This window comes from Actinia tenebrosa, unplaced genomic scaffold (genome assembly GCF_029948245.1).
Source record: "Actinia tenebrosa isolate PJP-AT-01 unplaced genomic scaffold, QUT_ActTen_1.0 PGA_scaffold8__29_contigs__length_14323225, whole genome shotgun sequence".
Lineage (NCBI taxonomy): Eukaryota > Metazoa > Cnidaria > Anthozoa > Actiniaria > Actiniidae > Actinia > Actinia tenebrosa.
The window spans coordinates 13,984,869-14,009,836 of NW_028292585.1; the positions used below are offsets into that span (position 1 = coordinate 13,984,869).

At 37.6% G+C, this 24,968-nt stretch overlaps 3 protein-coding genes and 3 long non-coding RNA genes across 9 annotated transcripts in view; 5 read left to right on the top strand and 1 right to left on the bottom strand.

The window, feature by feature from the left end:
* LOC148905256 (ATP-binding cassette sub-family C member 4-like) overlaps positions 1 to 24,968 on the bottom strand; it is a 61,188-nt gene that overhangs the window by 3,967 nt on the left and 32,253 nt on the right. For both annotated transcript variants that reach the window (XM_089040796.1, XM_089040797.1), the window contains exons 15-23: positions 7,818 to 7,904; positions 6,916 to 7,012; positions 5,979 to 6,299; positions 5,276 to 5,407; positions 3,651 to 3,688; positions 3,189 to 3,451; positions 2,850 to 2,929; positions 2,031 to 2,181; positions 1,114 to 1,344 (exon numbers count right to left, since the gene is read on the bottom strand). In XM_089040796.1, the coding sequence (XP_088896922.1) occupies positions 1,114 to 1,344; positions 2,031 to 2,181; positions 2,850 to 2,929; positions 3,189 to 3,451; positions 3,651 to 3,688; positions 5,276 to 5,407; positions 5,979 to 6,299; positions 6,916 to 7,012; positions 7,818 to 7,904 (1,400 nt within the window). The remainder of the gene's footprint in view (positions 1 to 1,113; positions 1,345 to 2,030; positions 2,182 to 2,849; positions 2,930 to 3,188; positions 3,452 to 3,650; positions 3,689 to 5,275; positions 5,408 to 5,978; positions 6,300 to 6,915; positions 7,013 to 7,817; positions 7,905 to 24,968) is intronic.
* LOC148905257 (uncharacterized) lies at positions 8,231 to 12,917 on the top strand. 3 transcript variants are annotated; one of them, XR_016121838.1, is made up of 3 exons: positions 8,231 to 8,448; positions 9,065 to 9,121; positions 12,351 to 12,676. XR_016121838.1 is itself a non-coding variant. In XM_089040810.1 (2 exons), the coding sequence occupies exons 1-2, from the start codon at positions 11,225 to 11,227 to the stop codon at positions 12,559 to 12,561; spliced, it is 318 nt and encodes a 105-aa protein (XP_088896936.1). In that variant the 5' UTR covers positions 11,124 to 11,224; the 3' UTR covers positions 12,562 to 12,677. The 3 variants fall into 3 exon arrangements, 1 of the variants encoding a protein (XP_088896936.1); XR_016121837.1 differs by lacking the exons at positions 8,231 to 8,448; positions 9,065 to 9,121 and adding an exon at positions 9,133 to 10,394 and having other exon boundaries at positions 12,351 to 12,917; XM_089040810.1 differs by lacking the exons at positions 8,231 to 8,448; positions 9,065 to 9,121 and adding an exon at positions 11,124 to 11,331 and having other exon boundaries at positions 12,351 to 12,677.
* On the top strand, positions 13,178 to 14,174 carry LOC116291567 (uncharacterized). Its single transcript, XR_004196595.2, has 2 exons — positions 13,178 to 13,351; positions 13,744 to 14,174. It is a non-coding gene; the product is annotated as an uncharacterized LOC116291567 (long non-coding RNA).
* LOC148905258 (uncharacterized) lies at positions 14,889 to 16,471 on the top strand. The gene is made up of 2 exons (XR_016121839.1): positions 14,889 to 15,159; positions 16,160 to 16,471. It is a non-coding gene; the product is annotated as an uncharacterized LOC148905258 (long non-coding RNA).
* LOC148905259 (uncharacterized) lies at positions 17,212 to 19,727 on the top strand. The gene is made up of 2 exons (XR_016121840.1): positions 17,212 to 17,244; positions 19,190 to 19,727. It is a non-coding gene; the product is annotated as an uncharacterized LOC148905259 (long non-coding RNA).
* LOC148905260 (uncharacterized) lies at positions 21,004 to 24,939 on the top strand. Its single transcript, XM_089040799.1, has one exon. The coding sequence runs from the start codon at positions 21,321 to 21,323 to the stop codon at positions 23,562 to 23,564; it is 2,244 nt and encodes a 747-aa protein (XP_088896925.1). The 5' UTR covers positions 21,004 to 21,320; the 3' UTR covers positions 23,565 to 24,939.

Below are 24,968 nucleotides of genomic sequence, written 5' to 3' on the forward strand. Positions count from 1 at the left end.
CACAGTTATATAAATATGAAGAATAATGACATGACTATGATGATGATGATGATATGATGGTGATGACGATGAATGGTGATGTGATGATGACATGATGAAGATGATGAATGATTATGGTGATGGTGAATGATGATGAATGATATGATGATGAATGATGAAGAATGATAATGATGATGAATGATAATGATGATGAATGATAATGATGATGAATGATATGATGATGAATGATAATGATGATGAATGATAATGATGATGAATGATAATGATGATGAATGAAAATGATGATGAATGATAATGATGAATGATGATGAATGATATGATGATGAATGATAATGATGATGATGAATGATAATGATGAATGATGAATAATAATGATGATGAATGATAATGATGATGAATGATAATGATGATGAATGATAATGATGAATGATAATGATGATGAATGATATGATGATGAATATTAATGATGATGAATGATATGATGATGAATGATAATGATGATGAATGATAATGATGATGAAGGATGATGATGATGAATAATAATGATGAATGATGAATGATAATGATGATGAATGATAATGATGATGAAGGATGATGATGATGAATGATATGATGATGAATGATAATGATGATGAAGGATAATGATGATGAATGATAATGATGAATGATAATGATATGATGAATGATGATGAATGATATGATGATGAATGATGGTGATGATGATGATGATGAATGATAATGAATGATAATGATGATGAATGACAATGATATGATGAATGATATGATGATGAATGATGGTGATGAATGATAATGAATGATAATGATGATGAATGATAATGATATGATGAATGATATGATGATGAATGATGGTGATGATGATGATGAATGATAATGATGATGAAGATGAATGATGGTGGTGATGATCATGATGATGACAATGCTAAAGGTGTTGATAATGGTAGTTTTGATGATGATGATGATTGTGTTGATGTTGTTGTTGATAATAGTAGTATTGATGTCGAAGATAATGATGGCAATGCTTTTCATAGATATGGCAACAAAGTCACTAAGATATGTCATCCAAATGTAATAACACAGAGCATTAATTCCTACCATCTTTCAGTGCCGGAGAAACAAGAGCGACAAAACAGATAAAGATCACGCAGAGCACATCAAGTCTGTATCCAAGCCAGGCTGAAGATGATATGAATGTCATCCACGCACGTGTGTGCTCATCTTGGTAGAAGTTCATCTGGTCTGTGAATGTTTGTTCAACACTGAATGCACGAATAGTGTCCAGACCCAGAAGTGTGGTCGAGAAGTGACCAAAGACTGGACTACGACCTGGAAATTTAGATAAAATACCGTCAAAATATCATTAGAGACCAAAAATGATTCAAGAAAAACAGAGCATTATAAAATTACTGTTCTAAATCAGTCTCGCGTTCTGATTGGTTGGTAGCGCGTGTTTATGAGAGCACACAGCACTCGAGCCCACTTTCAGTTTCGTCATTCATGTAATTTGTATTATATAAAAGAAATAAAAAACTTGCTTGCTGTGCTGTATGCAGTCATAAAGCACTTGGGGATTGGCAGAACACTAGAGAAGTGTCGGGAAGCACTCCGCTACGCGTCGTGCTTCTCCAAACACTTTTCTCGTGTTCTGCCAACCCCAGTGTGCTTTATGACAGCACACAGCACGCGCGTGCGTTTTCTATTTCTTCATTTATAAGAGTAAAAGCCACTGAACTAAATGAGATTTAGCAGCATAGCAGTAGTTGCACACAGTGGCTCCTTTAATGAATATAAAACTTGACTTTCACAGAGCTCGAGGGAGGGTGGAAAACCAGAAAACAAAAACAACAAAAACAAGAAGGAAAAAAAAACACAACAGAAGCATCAATCTACACACGGCATTAGTGGGAGAGGAACGCTAGCGCTTCCAAAAGGTAAACGTCTCTCCTTATGACCCAATTGATTTAGCCCTTCATGCATAGTGTACGCAATAATATTATGACTGTATGACTTACTGACACCCTCGATTCGTTTGACTTCTCTAGACGTCTTCATGTAGTACTGTCTCAGGTACCAGAACAGACAGACTACAGGAATGACGACTACAAAGGTGATAGGGTTGTTGACAGCTACAAGTAGAAGGATGCCGAGTACCATCATGGATGTCTGGGGAGAACAAAAGGAAGGGTTAATAATGTATTGGGGTTTGCTGTGTGGTGTGGTGTAATGTGGTGTGGTGTTGTGTGTGAAGTGGTGTGGCGTTTTGTAAAGTGGTGTGGTGTGGTGTGGTGTAATAAGGTGTGGTGTGTTTTGGTATGGTGTGAAGTGATGTGGTGTGGTGTGGTGTTGTGTGAAGTGAAGTTTGTGATGTGATGTGACATTAAGTAAAACGATGTGATGTGGTGTGATTTGATGTGGTGTGATTTGAAGTGATGTGACTTGAAGTGATGTGAAGTAAGCTGATGTAAGAATGTGTGGTATGATATAATGCGAAGTAATGTGTTGTGGTGTCATGTAGTGTTTTCTGAAGTAATGTGATGTGAAGTGATGTGGCGTGAAGTGAAGTAAAATGATGGTGTGTGTTGTGATAGGGTGTGGGACGATGTGGTGTGGTACGTTTACTGTTGCAAGTTTAGGTGTGTGTTCTTATGATAGTGTTGGGTGAGTTCAGGTGTACTACGATGAGTTGAGCTTTATCCGCTGCATAAGTGCGCATTTGGAAAAAATAAATTGATATCTGTGCACTATAAATTAATGAATTATTAGAAGCTTTTTTGCTGACGTGTGTTGCAGTAACGTGTTGATGTAACGTGTTGTTCAAATCTTTAACTTACCTGAGAAAAATCGCAGACAACAAATGGCATCATGTCATCTATGAAACCCATGTCCTTAGAAAAACGATTGAGGATACGACCTAACAAAATATACAAAGTTGCTAGAACATTACTCCCAGAATTATGATAAGATGATAAATACAACACAAGCGACATACGATAAAAGATACACGAAAATCAACATATTACACAGGGTATTCGATATCTATATACTGCAGATACACCTACTAGTCTTTCAAAATGAGGATACGATGAGGCACAAGTGACTTACGATAAAAGAAACACGACAGCCATACGAAATACGACGTCTATATGTGTACCAGAATGAACTATACATACCAATAGAGTTGGTATCGAAAAAGTAAGACGGTGCCCTCATCAAACTACTGAACATATTGAAGTGGAGGATACGAGAGCCACTGATGGTAATCCTGTAGAACAACTGAGTCCTCAACATAGAGAAAACTATCAGGCCAATCGCTAAGAAGCTGTAGATACCGAGATAGAGGTGTCTGTCGAGGGGAGTCGGTGGAGGAATGGATGTTGAGTTACTGGTGCTGTAAGCCTTGGACTTGATAAAATACTGCTCTTCCTCGTTGCACCTAGGAGAGAACATTATTGAAATTGCAATAAGAATTTAGAAACATTGCCAGGGTTAAAGTAAACAATGCTAGTAGAATGATTTGGTGGAGAAAGTATAGTGAAGATAAGCGTAGCGCAGAATAGCAAGACAATGCTTAGCAAAGGGCAGGGCAGGGCAGGGCAGGGCAGGGCATTTGACAATACATATTAAATACTGACCATTTTGATAACCACCAATCAGAGAGCATGTACACGGCCTAGAACAACGACAAAGACAATCAATTCGCAGATCAATTAGTAAATCTACTTGCATATGATTGCGGGTCCAGGAATGGAATCCAGGTCACACTGGTGCGACACGACGGATTTGCACCACACAGTAATGCAATATCCTCGCTACTTTGTAACTAACAGACCTCCTTGGCTTGGGCGTACTGTTTCCCAATTAAGACCACGACCACGTACCATTCCCTAGAGTATCCTTTCTTTGTTTAATGTTGTGCATGAGAAGACACATGAACATGGATGCAACTCAAACAAATGGTCCGAAATGAGAAAACATTACGCTCGAACTAACTACACCTTTTGCTGTTCATTAACAGAAAATGTACATTCATTTGTGCCAAAAGTTGTATCAATAACGTGTAATATACTTTCATCAACACCACAAGTAACATCATTAGCGCGGATCAACTTTCAATAACGACAATTGAATATGCGTGTACATTCATAGGCATCAATGGACAATCAATAGCGCGTTTATACATTCATATGCGCGGAATGTATTTTCTTGTGCGCGAAATTCAACTTCAATAACACCAAATGACAAACAATTGCATTTATGGACAATCATTTACCCAAAAGTGAAAATTCATTAGTGCTATTAGCATAATCATTGACAATCTATAACGCGCTTGGACAATCATGAGGGTCAACGTTATATTCTATAGCGTGGTTCGACAAACATTTGCATGATTCGAATAAACAATAAGAGAAATAAAACCATCATTAGCGTTTTTTTTTAAATCACTTTAATACATATAAAAAACTCAGGAAACTGCCTCCATAATAGCGGCTGCGTAGGAGAATAGCAATTAGCTCACTTAAAGCAGCAATTAAAGCCGACATCAGCCGTCCAGAGATCCAACAACATACGAACTATTGGGCAAGACGACAAGGGATTGCTCTAGGTCTCTACAGAAAGCAGTTGCTAATGGAAGGGTTCCAGAGAAATGTGGCAACCATCACTATCGCTAAATGTGATCAGTGGTTCAGATATATGCAAACGTATTTGCCACGATGTGTAAATGGCGAAGAAATTGAAGGCTAAAATAGTTTTTTTTTAAATCGCTAATGATTGTTTTATTTCTCTTATTGTTCATTCGAATCATGCAAATGTTTGTCGAACCACGCTATAGAATATAACGTTGACCCTCATGATTGTCCAAGCGCGTTATAGATTGTCAATGATTATGCTAATAGCACTAATGAATTTTCACTTTTGGGTAAATGATTGTCCATAAATGCAATTGTTTGTCATTTGGTGTTATTGAAGTTGAATTTCGCGCACAAGAAAATACATTCCGCGCATATGAATGTACAAACGCGCTATTGATTGTCCATTGATGCCTATGAATGTACACGCATATTCAATTGTCGTTATTGAAAGTTGATCCGCGCTAATGATGTTACTTGTGGTGTTGATGAAAGTACATTACACGTTATTGATACAACTATTGGCACAAATGAATGTACATTTTCTGTTAATGAACGGCAAAAGGTGTAATAGAGGTTCATAGAAAATCTAAAAGTAAGAGATGGTTGACAAAGAAAGTGTCACCTACCTGGGTTATTAAGAAGAGAATAAAGATACAAATAGCTGCTCCTAAGCTATGGAGGGATTTAAAGTAGCGCAGGTAGGTCTGCATGGTGACTGCCCCTTCTTGCTTCGTCTCCTTGGGAACCAAATCTTCGTCCTGGAATAAAGTTAAAAACCACTGAATTACGTTATTCACACTCGTGACACGTCTTTCTTCACTACTGTTAGAAGAAGAGCTGCACTGAGTCACGTTATTCACACTAGTGACACGTCTTTCTTCACTACTGTTAGAAGAAGAGCTGCACTGAGTCTGTGTATGTTACTGATGCTTATACTTGTGTTGTATACTCAATTGTGCATTGCTCATCAACAGCATTCCCCACGCCTTGGTCTTTCTTATACCATTCCATTCTTCGATTCCACGTTTACGTCATGGCGGCCATGATGGTGTCATTTAACAAACTGAGATTTCGTATTAGCATCCATTGTTAACGGCACCACAATGGCCGCCATGCTTTTGTCGTTTGACTCTCTTGGGAATGCTCATAACCCATCAATACACCATAGACCCCTTGCAGCACTTTGGAATGCAGCTTAATCTGGGGGACAAAACAATAGGTTCCAATTCTCAGGAGATTGGAATTCTTTTGTTTTGACCCCCAGATCGAGCTGTTTTTACGTCACATACAAGGGGTCCATACTCAAGTGGTCCAATTTTGAACACTCACATAAACAGAGACTTCAGTAGCAGCTGATGTAACAGACAACGTGCTCTCAAGACGCTGACTCAGACGATGGCTAAGATGACAAGATGAACCTCGAACCACCTCGACCTTATCAGTGGGTGGGATGCTATCCTGTCTGCTGAACTGACGACTCAGATTCAACCTTCGGCTGAACTGACGCTTGAATTCAGGTCTGGCGTTGATATCCTCAACATTATCTTCGATGGCAGAGTCTTTGTCTTCGTCTTCTTCAGCACAGAGGGTCATGAAGTCGATGCCAGCCCGACAAAGGTCCTGGTAGTTTCCCTTAGCAATACACTCGCCCTATGGGGAGAGATGAGTGAAATGATTGGTCAGTAAATAACAAGAAGATTGTGTAGGACTTCGTAGCAAGCAGCAAAGGGCACGGGAAATGATGATGATATGACTGCGTGTCCTTCCATATTGACAAGTGGTGTATGCCACAGCACTTCCTTACAGCTTCGATCATAAGAAATTAAGAGCAGTATCTTATTGCCTTCTGATTTCTTTATCCGCGAACCCTTTCAAACCCAGGGTCATTCATAAGCTACTCTATATCTGCTTGTTTCGTTTGTCTTTCTCTCTGTCTGTCTGCCTGTTTTATGACAGAATCATTTCAAAATAAAGCTCACGCTCAAAAAAAAAAAACAAACATTGTAACAGCGAAATAACTATAAATCTCGCGTTCTGATAGTATACTGAAGGGTAAATAAATCTAGTTGCTATACCTTAGCCACGATATAACGCGCGCTATGATTTGTTAATTAGCGCGTACGAACGTGCACCCAAAAATTGCCTCGTGCAATTTTACGCTTCCTTCGTGCTTAATATAGCAGCCTCCAGCGTCTACCCTAGATGGAAGCACCCAAAACTCGATGAAAGAACCGCTAATCAATAACCAATCCTTGAATATCTTTACCTCAGATAAAGCAATGAGAACATCAGCATCTTTCAAGAACTGAGTCTGATGAGTAACCAAGATACGAGGTTTTTGAGCCAAATAACCGCAAACACACCTGAAAGACATTAAAAAAATCTTGATGCGCCTTCTGTCTGTCTGTCTGAAACGGGTAGTGTAACGGCAAAATGTTCACCTTTCACTACTGTTAGTCCAATGGGTCGGTCGTGGGTTCGAGTACTGCGGAAGCCCTTGTGAATAAAATTTGTTGGAAGTGTTGTTCTCCCCCTTATTTTTCTACGCTTACATTAGTCTTCCTCCTTCCGTAAATACCAATATTTTTTACTAAATAAGCAAGGTTATGGGGGAGGGATGAGATAGTGATACGCGAAGCTTAGCGACTTCAATATTTGACTATCAATAAAACACACAAGCCTCATTCTTTACATCCCCCGTCAGTCAAAGTTGCTCTAGTGGACCAGTCATTATTGAAGTCGGAGAGGGGGGAGGGGGATGGAGGAGATAATATTTTTGATGCAAGACATTTTGCAGACCCCAACCTAATAGTATTCATGTTTTTCAGGTACCCCCTTCAATCGTTTAAAAAAACTCCCAATCCTCCTTTTGACCTTTCAAGGCCCCCATGTTCCACTACAAAACATTTGAGCCCTCCTCCCTCCCCCCATGTTCTTCTCCATCCCCCCCGACTTAAATAATGAGTGGTCCCTAGGTAGCTCATCGTGTTGTCGATGAAGGCGTAGTTGATGATGATGCAGGATGTTATTGATGATGATGATGATGATAATCATGGTGATTGATGACAAGGATGAGGAAGATTCGGGTTGTTATTGTGGTGGAATGCAGTTGATGATGACAATGAAGGTAAAGATGCGATGACAATGATGATAATAACATTTTCTTACTTATCAAACAAGTGTCGTCCAACATGAGCATCTACAGCACTCAGAGGATCGTCCAGCAAATAAATATCTGCATCGCAATACACCGCTCTGTTGACAAAGACAAATGAAAAGGTTGATACAAAATACAAATGTTTTGAAGTTTTGAAACAACTGAAACACAGTGAAATTATTAAGTGTTGGTGGACGTCAATCAGAACTGAGAGTTAAGTTTGCGGCGCTCGTGTGAACCAGGAGGCTTAATTGCAAAGTCATGATTCTCAGCACGACGTTTGCCAAAAAGTTAATTGAAGTCGGTGAACCTGCCAAGTACCTGTAAAAAATGCCACAATATGAATAAATTAAAGCAGGTTGTAACGTTGGGGAATTCCCCGCCAAATCCTTCGTTTTCTTCACCTAGTCTTTGTTTTTGTTTCGGCCCTCATAGTTATCAGGCCGAAACGTTACTGTATTCAATTCGCCAACCCATATTATTTCTCGTGTTTGTCAATTAGCTGTCATAGTTTTAGACCTAATCCAATCACATGCACTTTTGAGATAACGCGTATCGAAATAGCCAATCATAAGCACAGGAATAACTTAAAACATTTCACCATGCGGAGGGTGCTTTAGTCTCGGGAAAATCTTCAACGAGGTAAGTGTAATTTTTGACGCCCTTTTCATATTTTCATATGACGCAATTTTCGCAAAAATATATCGAACCAATCCACCGATATCGATAGAGCAGAAAAAACGACAAGGCTGCTACTTTCGCAATTTTTTTCTTTATTTCTCATCAACTCTAAAAAAACGTTTAGTGTTTCATCTTGTGCTTTAGACTTTTCGCAAAATTCTGCTAACCTCGAGCAATTCTACTTCGAGGTATTAGTGAAAATGTTAGTTTTTGTGCTGATCAAAATATCATCTCTCCCAATGTTCAGGGCGTTATATCTCAAATACGCATTCCTTAAATTTCCCCAAATTTTGATATTTTGTTAATCATCCCCAAAAGAGCCTGTTTATGAAATATAAAGCTTATTAACGCATAAACGTCGAAAGTAGAACCCGTTTTTCTGCCCTGTTCCGGATATCGCATATTTCATTTGCAGGGTGGTTATTCAGTCCAAATCGCAATATAAGTACGTTGTTGCAAAGATATCACAAAGTTCAGTTTTAATAGCCAAACTTCCTTATATTAGAATTATACTAGTATTTGTTTGAGACAAAGATGCGTCTGTTTTATAATTATTAATCTTCTTCAATGATTTCAGAGTTTCAAGATTTTAGCCTGCTGTTTGTGCTATTACGTGCAAATATCTACGAAACTGGTGAGTTTTAACAGGTGTATGTTTACATACTATTTTATAGACTAAGATTCTATAAGTATTCTGTAGCTGCACATCGTTTGATAAAAATATTTCAGTTTCTCATAAATGATTTGCATTTTACTTCATCTGGTTTTATGGTTTTATCTTCGTGTTGGATGAAAACTTTACAAGTTACGTGGCCTCCAGTTCGTATCTTAAACTATAAAGATAGATGTCTGTTAGATCTGAAAAGCCTATAATGAGTTTTTAGTGTAGTTTTCTTTGTCTTAGGTTTGTTTATAAGTGTTCCATAGCTTTTGTTTCACCCGTTTCAGTCTAAGTATTTTCGTCATTGTTTCGTCATTTAGTTTGTCCCTTAGGAGCTTTTGTACGCCTTATATACGCCATCTATGTACTTAGTGAGTTGGTGCTCGCAGTTTCGTCCCTTCATACACAAGTTGTTTATCGTACGCTTTGCGTATGTGTATGGAATAAAAATCAAGTATGGGACTCGCAGTACCAACAATGTCTAAATTCATCGGCTTTCTGCTACTAGTAAAATACTTTAATTCAATAGTAACACTTTACAAGAAAGTACATCATACTAGAAGTAATAATAAGCAAATAAGAAATGGGGGTGACCGACTTCGTTTAGCCGTCGAAATGTTCCTCGAATTCTAAGATAAAAATATGATGACTACTTAACGGGCCGAAACATTATTGCTTTTAAAGCAATATAGGCTTGCAAAAAGTAAAATGGCTGTCGAATCCACAAGAAAAATGCTTACTTGCACAAACATCACATTAAAGACTCGCTAAACTTAATTTGCTATCGTATCGGCGTTTTGCACCGTTTTAGTTTGGACGCTATGAAAAACCCGCTATGAAAATTCAAGTATGGACGCGGAGATTTATAGGCGTTTTCGGTGAGACGAAAACGTAGCATTTAGAAAACGCATCATTTTCATGAGCTGTCGGACGAGAGCAGGGCCTAAATCTATTCGGCCTATTAGTTAACGAGCCGAAACATTGCTTTTAAAGCATTATAAGCTTGTAAAAAGTAAGTTTGTTGCCGGATTCACAAGAAAAATGCTTACTTGCACATTTTTCTTGGATTACGTTATGGCGTCCCTTCCAGGATCCCGAAAATCCCCGGATTCAAACTAGGGATTTGATTGGTGGACGTCTTTCATATACAGTATGAGATGAATGATATATCACCATTCTTCACTTCTGTAGAAGCTAGCAACTTGCACCATTTCTCGTGAAAAAAACAAGTGTTTTTTCAGCTAAGGTAAGAAACTTCAATTTCAAACACAATTCACAATCAGATTTGCAGTACAGGTTCCTGATATTTTTGTTAAGAGAATTGATTCTGCAAAATGAAGCATGCACAGTCAAATCTAATGACGCATTTAATAGATCCGTCGACATTTTAAAATACGCTACGAAAATGTAATTTTTTTTTCTGTGAAAGCTTACTTATGTATTCGTATATATCCAAACACCAAATTATTTGCCTCTCTTGAATTTCTTTTCCCGTAAGAAAAAGCCACTGGCATGAAAGAATTAGTTAGCAACTTGGTGCAGGAATTCATCGAATCCTTCGCTTTCTTCATCTTGTAGTTGTTTTAAAGAGTACTGCTTCCTAATCCATAAAAATATGAAATTATTTTTGATATTTCAAATATATTTTGGTTAAATGAGAAATTATTTTGTAAATTAAAAGACACGATTAGAACCGTCCACACTAATACTATAAGAAAATGTCGATTGGTTTCTTTAAGAAACGCCAAACATCACATTAAAGACTCGCTAAACTTCATTTGCTATCGTATCGGCGTTTTGCACCGTTTTAGTTGGGACGCTATGAAAAACCTATGAAAATTCAAGTATAGAAGCACCAATCACGCATCATTTTCATGAGCTGGTGGACGGGAGCAGGGCCTAAATCTATTCGGCCTACTACTTAACGAGCCGAAAGTTTGTTGCCGGATTCACAAGAAAAATGCTTACTTGCACATTTTTCTTGGATTACGTTATGGCGTCCCTTCCAGGATCCCGAAAATCCCCGGATTCAAACTAGGGATTTGGTTGGTGGACGTCTTTCATATACAGTATGAGATGAATGATATATCCACATTCTTCACTTCTGTAGAAGCTAGCAACTTGCATCATTTCTCGTGTAAACGACAAGTGTTTTTTTTAATTTTTACAACCTATCAGCTAAGGTAAGAAACTTCAATTTCAAACACAATTCACAATCAGATTTGCAGTACAGGTTCCTGATATTTTCGTTAAGAGAAATGATTCTGCAAAATGAAGCATGCACCGTCAAATCTAATGACGCATTTCATAGATCCGCCGACATGTTAAAATACGCTACGAAAATGTTATCTTTTTCCTGTAGAAGCTTACTTTTTCATTCAATTAATAGTGTTCAGATTATTTGCCTCTCTTGAATTTCTTTTCCACTGGGATGCATGAATAAGTTCAACTTATTAGTAGCAGTTTGCTGCAGGAATTCATGGAATCCTTCGCTTTCTTCATCTTGTGGTTGTTTTAAAGAGTTCTGCTTCCCAATCCATAACAATATGAAACTATTTTTGATATTTCTAATATATTTTTGTTAAATGAGAAATAATTCTTCAAATTATAAGACAAGATCAACTCTAATGAGGCAGTATAGAACCGTCCACACTAATACTATACGAAAATGTCGATTGGTTTCTTTGTAAGAAAACGCCAAACATCACTCTAAGACACGCTAAACTTCATTTCCGATCGTATCGGCGTTTTGCACTGTTTTAGTTGGGACGCTATGAAAAACCCGCTATGAAAATTCAAGTATAGACGCGGAGATTTCTATGCGTTTTCGGTGAGACGAAAACGTAGCATTTAGAAAACGCATCATTTTCATGAGCTGTCGGACGAGAGCAGGGCCTAAATCTATTCGGCCTATTAGTTAACGAGCCGAAACATTGCTTTTAAAGCATTATAAGCTTGTAAAAAGTAAGTTTGTTGCCGGATTCACAAGAAAAATGCTTACTTGCATATTTTACTTGCAAAAAGTATCCGGCATTTTCATGAGCTGGTGGACAAAAGCAGGGCCTAAAATGATCTTTTCGGCCGCTTTCAATATCCACAAGAGATTCAATGTGATTCAGATTCAAGAGATGGAAAACCTTTATATCAATGCTGCAGGTTTTATTTAATATTTTTATTTCGTTAATATTCTCTTCTTCTTCAGAATGGCACCACAAAAACAGAAATGCCTTGCCAAGAGAAGACAACAAACAACGCCTATAAAAACGACTCTTAAGAAGAGCGTAAAATCTCCTCGAAAGAAATATCGAGAAATAAGGAACCCCTACGGTGTTAAATGTGGATGTGAAAGCCCTGGCAGCACGCCAAAAAACGCCAACTCCTCCAGGGGACAGAGAAGAAGCCATCGCCACTGATGAAAAGCAAGCAGGCAGGCTTATACCTTGCAGAAGCTTCTAACATCACTTTTCTCCCAAAGACTAAGATCTAAACGTGATGTACACAAAAATGAAAAAATAAAAATGTTTTAACAAAAACAAACTGTCTCTTTCGACTGTAAAAGAAAAAAAAAATCGCTGTGAAGCGGTGGGTTCAGTTCATTTTGCCCAACACTCTGAGAGTTATAAACACAGTAGAATCAAGTCACAAAATGGTAGATTTTCTAATGAAATCAGGGCAAGCGGAATTTCCTAAACAAGCGGCTTTATCACTTTTTAAAGCCGAAAACAGTTTAGTAAGTAATAAGTAATAAGATAAGTATTTGAATGTTATGAACTGGATTTCAAATGAATAAATGCTTTAGTTAAGTATACAATTCGATTTTAAAATCGTTACATTTATTTTTTCATAAAATATCGAACGGCCAGTACCACAGGAAACCCAAACTTTCGTTACGTTCTGCGAACCCCTGCGTTACGCAAACATTCTAAGTGTCTGTCACGCAACCTTTTTCCTCCCAACGCGGGGAGTAGACTCTTCAACAGTCCCTCGCGCGGCCGAGAAAGAGACTGTGGAAGAGTCTGCACGTGGAAGGAAACGTTGCGTGACAGACAATAAGAACGTCTGCGTAGGAGTAGGTCAAGTAACTCAATATTCGACTAGGGAAAAAAGCGCGCCACTCAACGTATTCGATTCAAAGACTGTACAAGAAGAAGGCTTCAAAGCTAACGTTCATAATTTGCTGCAAAAAAACTGGGTTTCCAGGAGGTAAGTGATCCTTATTCGATCAAACGAAAAACCACTAAAAGCTAAAACTCAAAACAAGGAAAATTAATTATCATCCAATTTGCACCAGAAATAAAATTCCATAAGCACAGAATATATGACTTGTTAATAACATTTTTTTCGATTGTATTAAGGCGAAAGTGTATACAGTATATCAAGATATATAAAGACAATGTGTTGCAAGTGGAATTTTAGAATGAAAACCCCTAGATTTTTCGTATGTCTTGATAACTATATACTTGGTCATAAATTCTCTTCTAAGTCATATGATACCAGCGATAGCTTGGTCTTTGCAATCTATAATGTTATATCATGATAGATTGTTAATAAGCTTTGGTCAAGTGTTTTTCTAAGACGTACGCATTGTCTTTCAGAAATGGCTAAAACGAAGAACAAGTCCAAACCAGCTCAACGAAAGGGCGCGAAAACTAGTAGAGCATCCGCTTCAGCCAAACCGAAACCCGCCGCCAAACCTCTGAAAACAAAAAAATCAAACGCACAAACAACTGAGGTAGTAAAACGCACCATCACAACTACAACCGTGAAAATTAGGAAGAATTAAGCCACAAGAAGTCGGTATTTGTCTAAACAAGTTGGGACGAAGAAACGACAGTTGGCTTTTCCGGAGTCCATCGATTCGTCTCTGACCCAACTCTTCCATCAACACAAATACCCATTGTAAGAGACCTTATATTCAAGGAAATTTTATAAAAATGTATGCTCATAAATATATACCTTGTACACAGAGTAGAAACTAAATTCCTAAAGTTTAATTTTGAGTAAGAAATTAAATATTGTATTGCTTGTTGCGAGTTTGTGTTTACTTTTGAACCGCATCGAATCTCAGACCAAGTATCAACATGATCAAGTATCTAAGCAAACTAGAATAATTAAAACAGTGTTAAAATAGATATATAGTTTCTAGAACTACCGTAATCGTGGTATTTTCGCTTATGTGATGGGATTGAATGTTGTTATTGGTCGATGTGCTTTACTGCGAAAACTAATTTAACTTTTCTGCAGAGCGGGCTTTGCAAACAGGAGTTGCGTTGTCTATGAAAAATGCAAAATTGGTGAACCCCCGTAAAAACCTTGGCCTCCTTTGATGTGATTGGATGATTTTGTCAGATAAATTGACCTTATAATAAGCGTCCTTTCGTTTCTAGAAGGTTCGATCACTAGGGGAAACCCCGACATCCGTAGATGTCATGTGGACGTGAAGGAAACGTTTCCCTTCGCGCTATTCCCCTCGGAAAACCGTCGTAACCGGAAGTGCACTACTTGAATCCGAGTTTGCAACGGAAAATAATAGCGAGCGAGACTTGGAGCAAGTAGCCAGTCTATACTGCCCTCTATATAAGAAGACTACTTAGTAATGCTAATATTGTAATAAATTGTATTAAAAAATATATATCTAAATTTTAATTAAGCTATTCACCTAATTGCAAGAACATTGTCGCGTGGTGCTAACACGGTAATATCAAAAATGTCAGCCTTAGAGAATGTGCATGTTACGTTAAGCATAGCCGCCATGTTTGTATACGATTTTGTAGCATTTTTTTGTTGTTGTATTTTTATGTTAGCCTCGTACTCAAGTCAATTTTAAGTAGGGTCGATTGTCTGTCCCTTATTTGGCTTTGCGCTGACTCATACATCATGTGACGTCCAATCCTTGATTGTCATTGGACAATACGAAAGTAAGCTGTCGTTATATTTCATAAAAGGGTCTTGCTTCGTAAGAGCGTTGGATATTGAAACTTTAATTGGAATTACGCTTTTAGCTTTTACAGGTAAGCGAACTACTGTAGTACTTAAAACGTGAAATAGTTAGTAGACTAATAGAGGTTAATAAATCTTATTTCCTTATTTTTCGGTCTATTTGACTATTACACGTTTTTTGTTGAAGTTTGTTTCAAGGGTTTAGCAACGCTGTTCCAAGAAAAAGCATTAGATCAATCTTAGACGTAACGCCAGGAAAGGTTTATAGCATGATGTCGGATATTCGAGACATTAGCCTCGATACATATCGTTTTTATGGAAAATGTTAAACCAAAAAAATACAGCTTTTTTACTCACATAGTACATTCGAAGTTTCTCCGTAATTCGGTCTCAATCTATATCGAATATTGATTTTAAGACAGTTCGCTGCTAGCAGAGTCTCACGCGTTAAATTGTTGCTCGTTTTTACCGTTAATTCACTCTGAAATTTCGCAAAAATAAATGTCCGAAGAAAGAAGAAGGTTCAAAGATCATCAAGAACTATAATGTGGGTTCGAATCCCAGCGAGGTCGGAAATTAATTTTTCCGAATTTAATTCCAAGGGCTTTCACCCGGAATAACCTCGTTCCCAAGCACTACAACTTACCTATATTATCTTCTACCATTTCATTAGTGCCACGCGGTCCACATACTCTCAAGAACTATAATGTTATTCTGTCCGTTACCTCTTTAGTCCTTGCTTCCCCTAAATGCATTGCATTCTTTTCATTTTTTTCGTATTCTGAACTTGAGGTAAAGTTAGATAAATAAATAAATGTTATGCAAATTCTAAGGTGTAACACAATACTCGACAAAAGCTTGATATATTCGGAAGAAAAGTTATAGGTTAAACTCGTCTTCCATTTTCAAAGAAAACCACCAACTGAGTTCTATCACGATACAATGAACTGAGTGGATTTCTTGGAAACCGACAATGCAAACGAAGGTGTTGTTATTCATTGCCATTAATATTTGCAGGTCACTGTTGAATAAAAACAATTAAGATTGACTAGTGGATTATTTTTATTTTAGTCTTTCAGATCAGATATGGGGAAACCTAAGAACTCCAAAGGAACTGCATCGCATAAACCGGCCAAGACACGAAAGCTGGTCAGTACTACTAAGCCTAAAAGACCAAAACCTGCTGCTGCGAAACAACGCAAAAAGCCAGCAGCAAAAATAAAGGAAACAATCAGGAGGACTGTAACAACGACTCGTACGCTCGAGCAAAAATAAGACATAGCATAGCATAAAGGAACATGTCTATTTTGTAATCTTTTTCAGACTAGAAATGTCACAACAATGAGCAAATTAAAATTGCATCAAGTGAAGTGACTAAGAAAACGTTGTCTTCTTTGTTTGTAAAGTCACTTTAGATTATTCTGGCCGGAAAAGTAGCTTCGAATAATGGGAAAAATTGTGAGTTCATCTTGGGTCTATAATAGTCTATCTGCCTAAAAGCCGAAAACAAAACGCTTACGCTTGTATTATCCGATCAAATACCTTACCTTTTAGGGAAAGTTCATTTAATATGCAGAGGGGGAATGAAGATTTCGCCTCAAAACCTTCTTCCTTTACGGGACCCCCTTAGGATTTTACTTAATTTTCGAAGCCTCCCAAACAACCCATGAACGTTTTCAAATTCAAATTGAGAACCCCCACTTGGATGCATGACAAATTTTAAGAGCCCTCTCCTCCCTTACATGTCCCAAAAAAATTCAGTGCACCCCCCCCCCCCCCCCCGTATTTTAAAAGAATTTTCCCTTATATCGAACAAGGACTGTGCAGCAGTGTCTATATAGTTTAGTCGTTTCCGCCGGGACGCACAAAGAACTCAACTTAAATTAAATTAACTTAAATCTCGAGCCCCAAAACATTGCTAATATGCTTTTGAAGTCGAATATTCCATTTATTTCTAGAGATGATAGGTTACATGTGATTGGTTAATCGCAAACAATCGAATTTTAAGAGCTCTTTTAAAATATAAAAAATCCCCCGATAGGTTGCACGTGATTGGTTTATTTTGAATTATGACGTCATACAAGTTATAAAATGCTAGTAATCGCGTGGTTCAGGCATTTCCTCCAAGACAAGCAGATTGATCACAACTCACGAAGGTTAGTAGATCTTATTTCCTTTTTTTAGCTGTCAATTTTTTGTCTTTGTTTCACGGGTTTAGTAGAGTGAAGGCATATAGAGTGATTTTACTTCTCCGTGGAAGAATAGGTAACATTATGTACATATTAGTCGACACGAATTACTTTTGTTTTCCTTTTGTTCTTTTTCTTCGACTGTTAGTCATTAAATAATACAACTTTGTTTCACGGGCGAAGTAAAATCTAACCCGTGAAATATAAAATACTATTCAACGTGTAATAGTCAAATAGACACAAAAAAAACAATGGAATTCGGGTCTACTAAAGTGTATTAGTCTAATGTCTCAGTATTTCTCTGGTTTAATGACTTCACTCCAATGTGTTGGACCATTTTACGGCGGATACCACTGAACTATTAACTCAGAACAAGTTTTTATTCTCGCTCTTCGCGTAACTAACCAGAAGAGATAACTAGCTAAAAACTAGTGTGAGCTGCGTCGGTGTTTCTAATGAAACAGTAATGATAAAAAGGTAAATTATACACCGTGAAAAGATGAAAAAACTTACTGACATTTCGGACGCTAGTCCTTCGTCGGAGTAAAAGAGCTCTTTTTTTTTTCTCGAAGGACTAGCGTCCGAAATGTCAGTAAGTTTTTTTTCATCTTTTCACGCTGTATGATTTACCTTTTTATCATTACCGCATAACTAACCAATTTAACTGGAGTTTTCATATATCGTAATTTGATTATCCTAATTTATAACAGTGAACTTTATTTTCATATTTTCTAATAAGTGGTAGGCTTATGACGGCGGAAATTCAAACGATGATATTTCAACTTAAAATTTGACGCATATAAAACCGTGTGAAAAATTCTATTTTTCAAGTATTTTCTTATTATTTTCAAGAAAAATCGAAATTAATTCTAATCTTCCAACTTTTTTATTGAAAACACATACACGATTGATGCAAAACAAGACCATGAACTTTTTGTGTAAATACAATTTTCAACGTTTGATGAATACAAATTATGAACACCTGTTCACAAACTAGCCGGGATTCCCCGAATTTTAATTAGGGAAAATTCCCTATGTTGTTTTAATTAATATCGTTATTACTTTATCCCGGAGTCGCAGTAGAAGAGAAATAGATAAGTAGAAGAGATAAGTATGAAGGTAACGTGTCTATGGTGCAATTGTACTACGGAAGTTTCTTACTGAATATATTCAACATATAAACAAAATTCCAGAATATTTTAAATTCAATTTATCGACGAAATGTGGCATCGGCATCGCGTGCTTTAGTTCCAAGAAGGTTCGATAAAGAGGTTCAGCATTTGCTGCTCTTTTTCGGACAAAAACAGTGTAACAAAGTTGCTATTCTTCATCAGAAACCTTAAAGTGCACCTAACCCCCAATACAATACCTTCAATATTGATTCTACATAAAGTGAATAGTTCAATGGTGAAATACTTCTTCATTTGAATGATGGGTCTTCAAGTTATGAAGGTTTATATTTCCATTACGTTGCTGACTGTGACGTCACCCCAGGCTTTTGGGTGTATTTGTTTTAATTTCTAATACTAAACACTAGCCATTGTGAGACGTCAGATTTACGATAAACATTGTAGAAACCTTGAGTTTAATGATGATTCTTTTTAAAAACTGTTTGTATGAACCAGTCAAAATTTGTATATTAAATGAAGCCTGTGGTGACGTTACAGTCATTAACATATTGGAAGTATAAACCTTCATAACTTGAAGAAGCAACATTCAAATGAAGAAATATTTCACCATTCAACTATTCACTTTATGTAGAATCAATACTGAAAGTATTGTATCAGGGTTAGGTGCACTTTAAAAATAGCTGTTTTAATTTATTTTATTTTATTTATTTTTTCAATTCTTGTGCGTTCTTCCTGAAATATATTCGACTGAGAAAAATCTATGTTGACTTTTTTCCCTTTAGAAATGGCTCCCATTATTGAAAAGCTCGCGAAGGCAAGAGGAATGCCAATACTGAGCAAGAGGCTCCCAAAAGAAAGTGGCGTATACACTATAAACCAAACAGGCATGCCTTGGCCTTTGTATGTAGGGATGACAAATAATCTGGACCGACGAATGAAAGAGCATACCCGTCACGGCAGAAAATCAAGAATACAGCATTATCTGTCCAACACTGACTTGGGAAAAGTCAGGACAAAGTTCGTGCCAGTTAGAAATCCTGGCACTAAGGAAAGGCAGGTCATGAGAAGCATAAAGAAGAAGTACGGAAAGCAAGCTCTACCATTTAACCGTACAAAAGGGAATGCCACGGCGAGGAAAAGAAAGCGGATTGTTTGATGTTTTCTTCGTCTTGCTTGCCATGAGGGTTTTTCTCCGAGGTCTCCGGCTTCCCTCCATCTAATTTGCCTAATAAGACTAATTTATATTGACTCTATAGTTTGTATCAATTTGATTTCTGTTAATCAAAAAAATAAATAATGGAATAAAATCATAACCAAAAATTGTGTCGTTCATTGTCCATGCGTACGTAATAATCACAGAAATTGACACAGAAGAAAATAACTTTACTACTAATCTCTATTAAATCTACTAGCTATGCTCATCAGTGGTTAGAGCATGGCACCGGAATTCGAATCGCCAGGGCACGGGTTAAAATCCCGTTCAAGACTCAGAATTTTTTCTGAGTCTTTCAATTTGCAGCTGCATAAGTTGCTTCACATACTGCGAGGATCAGCTCGATTTGATATATTTTACTACTAATCTCAATTAAAATTCCAAGCTTAACCGAAGAAAATAGAGGATATCAGTAGTATACAAATGAGAGTTCTGCGCCACGGCGCCTATTGTTCTTTTTGCGCCACCTATTGTTCTCTGGCGCCGGTCTAATTTTCAGGCAAGGGGAGGGGTGGTCTACGATCAACCATCACGGGAAGACCGGTCGATGGTCCGACCAAAGGTTACTACCGGAATCGGGGTGGGATATAAAGATTTCAGGAGATTTTAGATAAAATTCAAAATCCTTTGTTTCAGCAAGAGCTGATTTTATGAATTAATGAGTGATAGCTTTTGAATCAATGAGCTCAAGTTTATGGTCTAATTTTTAGGGGAGGGGGGAGGGGGGGTGATCTACATCCAACCATCATGGGAAGACCGGCCGGCCGCCCGAGTAGAGGTTCTGATCGAAATCGGGGCCTGGAAAGGTTTGGGGAAGGTGTTTTAAAACACATTTCAAAATCCTTTGTTTAAAAAACGAAGTTTTTGAATTAATGAGCTGAACTCTTTTGTTAGAATGACATGTTTAATTAGCGGACTTAAATAAGAAGCTGTACTCATGTTTTAATTGGTTTATATCGCCTAAACCGCCTTTGTCGGAATCACTGACTAATGTTTAATTGGCAGGAAGCTTTTGTTGGAGAGAATTAAATCCTTTGTTTCGGCGACTGGTGTTTAGGAGTTATGAATTAATGAGTCTAGCCTTTAGAAGTCAAAAGACGTCGGACGAGCGTTCTGATTGGGCCTACTTTTGAAGCCTTTTTGTTAGGATGATGTGTTTAATTAGCAAAGACGTTAAATAAGAATTATGATTGGCTTACTTTGAATCTGAAAGTGTTTGAAGGACGTGTTGAAATAATTAACTGGTAAATACTCGAAAGGATCTTTTGTTTTGGTAGCAAGTGTGTTTGAAATGGGATATGGGGTTTTATGAATAATGAGTTGTAGCTTTGTTGTTGTTTGATCTTTGTACTAGGATCTTTTACTAAAATTCACTACATTAACCGGAAACATTCGCCGACCACCATAGGATTTGTCAAGGAGGTAGTTCGAGAAGGTTAAGCGATGAAGAAGCTTTTTCGAAGCCTAAAAAGCGAAAAATTCAAAGTGGAGGAGGAGATATCGAGAATGAGGATAATCAAGAACATGTTGAGTCCGCCATTGACGGCCACCTAAAAGCATATACACTGAAACCGAACAAGACGGGAAAATATGATCTCTCCCTTACACTACGAGGAAAAAAGAAAACTATACTCGGAAGATTACGAAGAGAGCTAGTGAGGAAGCGAAGCGTAAAATGGTTTTTGTGCATTCAAGTTCGAATGACAAAAACCTCCTCGGATTTAGAAGAAGTTACTACAAACCCCCACTTTCGAAGCTCCACCATGACCGCTCTTAGACCAGACCAGATTGAAAAGCAGTTTGACCAGGCCACTGAAAAAATCAAGAAAAGTTTCTTAGAGTATCAGAGAGAGGGAAGTGGATGGCGGTTTGATCAAGTATTAAATCTCACTTTGAATGTGGCGAGCTACAAACCGTTAATCGGCTCCAGCTACCTCGAACTGCCTAAGATACTAAGGGATAAGAGGGCGGTGCTGAACATCAAAAACAACGATCAAAAGTGCTTTCTTTGGTCTGTACTAGCCGCCAAACACCCCGTTCATTGGCGAAATCAACCTCACCGTCCGAGTCACTACCAGCAGTATAAAGAAGAGTTCAACGTTTCGGGGATAGAGTTTCCTGTAAAAGTCAATCAAGTACGTAAATTTGAAAAACAGAACCCAACCACCAGCATTAATGTTGTTGGGTATGGAGACGGAGAACTGTCCCCGCTTTATATTACAGAAAATAAGAAGGTATTTCATGTTAATTTGTTATTATTTTCTGATGGAGATCAGAGTCATTACTGCTTAGTTAACAATCTAAGTCGGCTACTAGGTGACCGGACCAAGCACAATGGTCAAACATATTATTGCAGTTATTGTTTTCACGGTTTTGTTCGGGAAGATTTATTGCAAGAGCATGAACTTTTATGTTCAAAACATGGGCCTCAGAAAATCAAATTACCTTGTGAGGATAATAAGATTTTAAGGTTTAAGGATATACAAAAACAGCTTAGAGTTCCAGTTGTAATTTACGCTGATTTTGAGACATTACTGGTTCCTTGTGATCAAGACCAGGTAGACTCGAATTTTAGTTATACTTTAAAAACCCAGCATCACCAACCCAGTGGTTTCTGCTACTGTATTGTTTCGGATCTAGAAGAGTACTGTAAGGCCCCCGTTCTTTATCAGGGTGAGAATTGTGTGGATAAGTTTTTGGAGTGTCTTATAGAAGAAGAAAAGCGTATTTCAGAAACACTGAAGCATGCCGTACCCATGAATATTGCCGCAGAAGAAGAACAGGCTTTTCAAGAGGCGACACTATGTCACATATGTAAAGGTGAGTTGGGTGTAGATAGAGTCCGCGACCACAATCATTTAACGGGGGATTTTCGGGGGGCTGCTCACAACGAGTGTAATATAAATTATAAATTTACAGGTAAAATTCCAGTGATTTTTCACAACTCTCGCGGATTTGATTCCCACCTTCTTATGCAGGGTCTTGGTAAACTCAAGGAACACGAAATCAATTGTATTCCCAACAACGCGGAAAAATACATTGCATTCTCTGTAGGAAACCTCGAGTTTATTGATTCCTTGCAGTTCATGAATTCATCTCTTGAAAGTCTTGTTTCTAATTTAGCAAAAGAGGGTCGCGATAAGTTTCAGATATTGAAGAGATACACAGTGGTTGATAAAGTTCCGTATTTGCTTAGAAAGGGAGTATACCCTTACGAATATATTGATAGCTTTAGTAGATTCAATGAAGGGGCACTTCCTACCAAGGAGGCATTTTTTAGTAGTTTAAGGGGGGAGGGAATTAGTGATCAAGATTACACTCACGCGCAACAAGTTTACCAAGCCTTTCAATGTCAAAGTTTGGGTGACTATCATGATTTATATTTGCAATCTGATGTGTTACTACTCGCTGACGTATTTGAAAACTTTAGGTGCATCTGCTTACAGTACTATGAGTTAGATCCCTGTCATTTCTACACCAGCCCCGGTCTCTCTTGGCAAGCCTGTTTGAAAATGACGGGGGTGAAGCTCGAACTTCTGACAGACCCAGACATATTACTTTTCATAGAGAAAGGAATGAGGGGTGGAATTAGTGTCATCTCCAATCGATATGCTAGGGCAAACAATCCGTACATTGAGGGATATAACCCACAACAAGACACCAATTATCTTTTATATTTAGATGCGAATAATTTATATGGCTGGGGGATGTCCCAAAGCTTGCCCTATAAAGAGTTCAGCTGGCTAACAGCTCAGGAAATTGAGCATTTAGATGTACGAAATATTAGCGATGATGGAGAGAAAGGATACATTTTAGAAGTGGACCTCGAATACCCCAGTGAACTTCATGACCTTCATAACGACTATCCTCTCGCTCCAGAGCAAATGAAAGTGTCAAACGATATGCTTTCCCCATATTCACAAAAACTTTTCCATGAACTGTAAAATGAATTGTCACACCTCTGTCACCAAACTAGTTCCTAACTTGAACAACAAATCCCAGTATGTTATGCACTATAGAAATTTGAAACAGTGCCTTTCTCTGGGGATGAAATTAGTGAAAGTTCATAAGGTCTTAGGATTTCGCCAAACGCCTTGGTTGAAACCATACATTGACTTCAACACGATAAAGAGGAAACATGCCATCAACGATTTTGAGAAAGATTTTTTTAAGCTGATGAATAATTCGATTTTCGGCAAAACAATGGAGAACTTACGCAAAAGAGTCAATGTAAAGCTGGTGAATACTTCCAAGAAATTGCAAAAGCTCACAGCCTCACCCCTCTTTGATTCCTTTCGCATTTTTAATAACGACCTGGCAGCTGTGAATATGAAAAAACCCTCCCTATATTTAAATCGTCCCATCTATGTGGGATTCAGCATTTTGGACCTATCTAAGGTATTAATGTATGATTTTCACTACAATTTTATCAAGCAGAAGTATGGAAACAAAGCAACTCTATGTTTCACAGACACAGATAGTTTACTGTATGACATTAAGACAGAGGATGTATATGTGGATATGGGAAGGAGTATTGATTTGTTTGACACTTCAGGATACACTCCAGAGCACCCCTTGCACAGCACACGAAATAAAAAAGTGCTTGGTAAGATGAAGGATGAGACTAATGGAATTCCCATTAAAGAATTTGTGGGTCTACGGTCTAAGATGTATTCTTTTCTCTACAACGAGAGGGTGCGCAAACCATTGAAAAGAAAATCGCCAAAGGTATTTCTAAAAATGTGACAAGGCGTGATATAAGGCACGCCCACTACAAAGAATGTTTGTTCGCTAGGAAACGCTTTATGGCGAATATGAATAGAATACAGAGCTTCAAGCACGAGCTCTACACTGTAAATTTGAACAAAATTGGCTTAAGCCCTTACGATGATAAGCGATATATCTTAAACAATGGCGTTCATACTCTAGCATACGGCCACGCAAGCATAACATTGAATGGATTGAAATGAGCTCATGTACAAACATGCATCGAAATAGAAGTACAAATGTATTTTAAGTATATTTATTTAAAGACAAAATTAATTTATTTTAATTTATTTGCTAATGACAAAAATTATGGAGGAGGTCGGTTTAGAATGAAAAATAGTAAAAGTTTGTAATATTCAATGTAATAAGTGGAGGAGGTCGGCTTCAAAAAAAAAAAAGAATAATACCTTGTAAATAATGGTAGGAAAAAGTAGTATGTATGATTTTATGATAATAACAGCTCTCACTCCAGGAATGGGACAGTCTTTTCGCTTTCGCCTCACCATGATGAATGATTAATTTACAAAAATAAAGTTCTCTTTAAATCAATCACTCACAATAAAAATACTAGTTAGAACAGA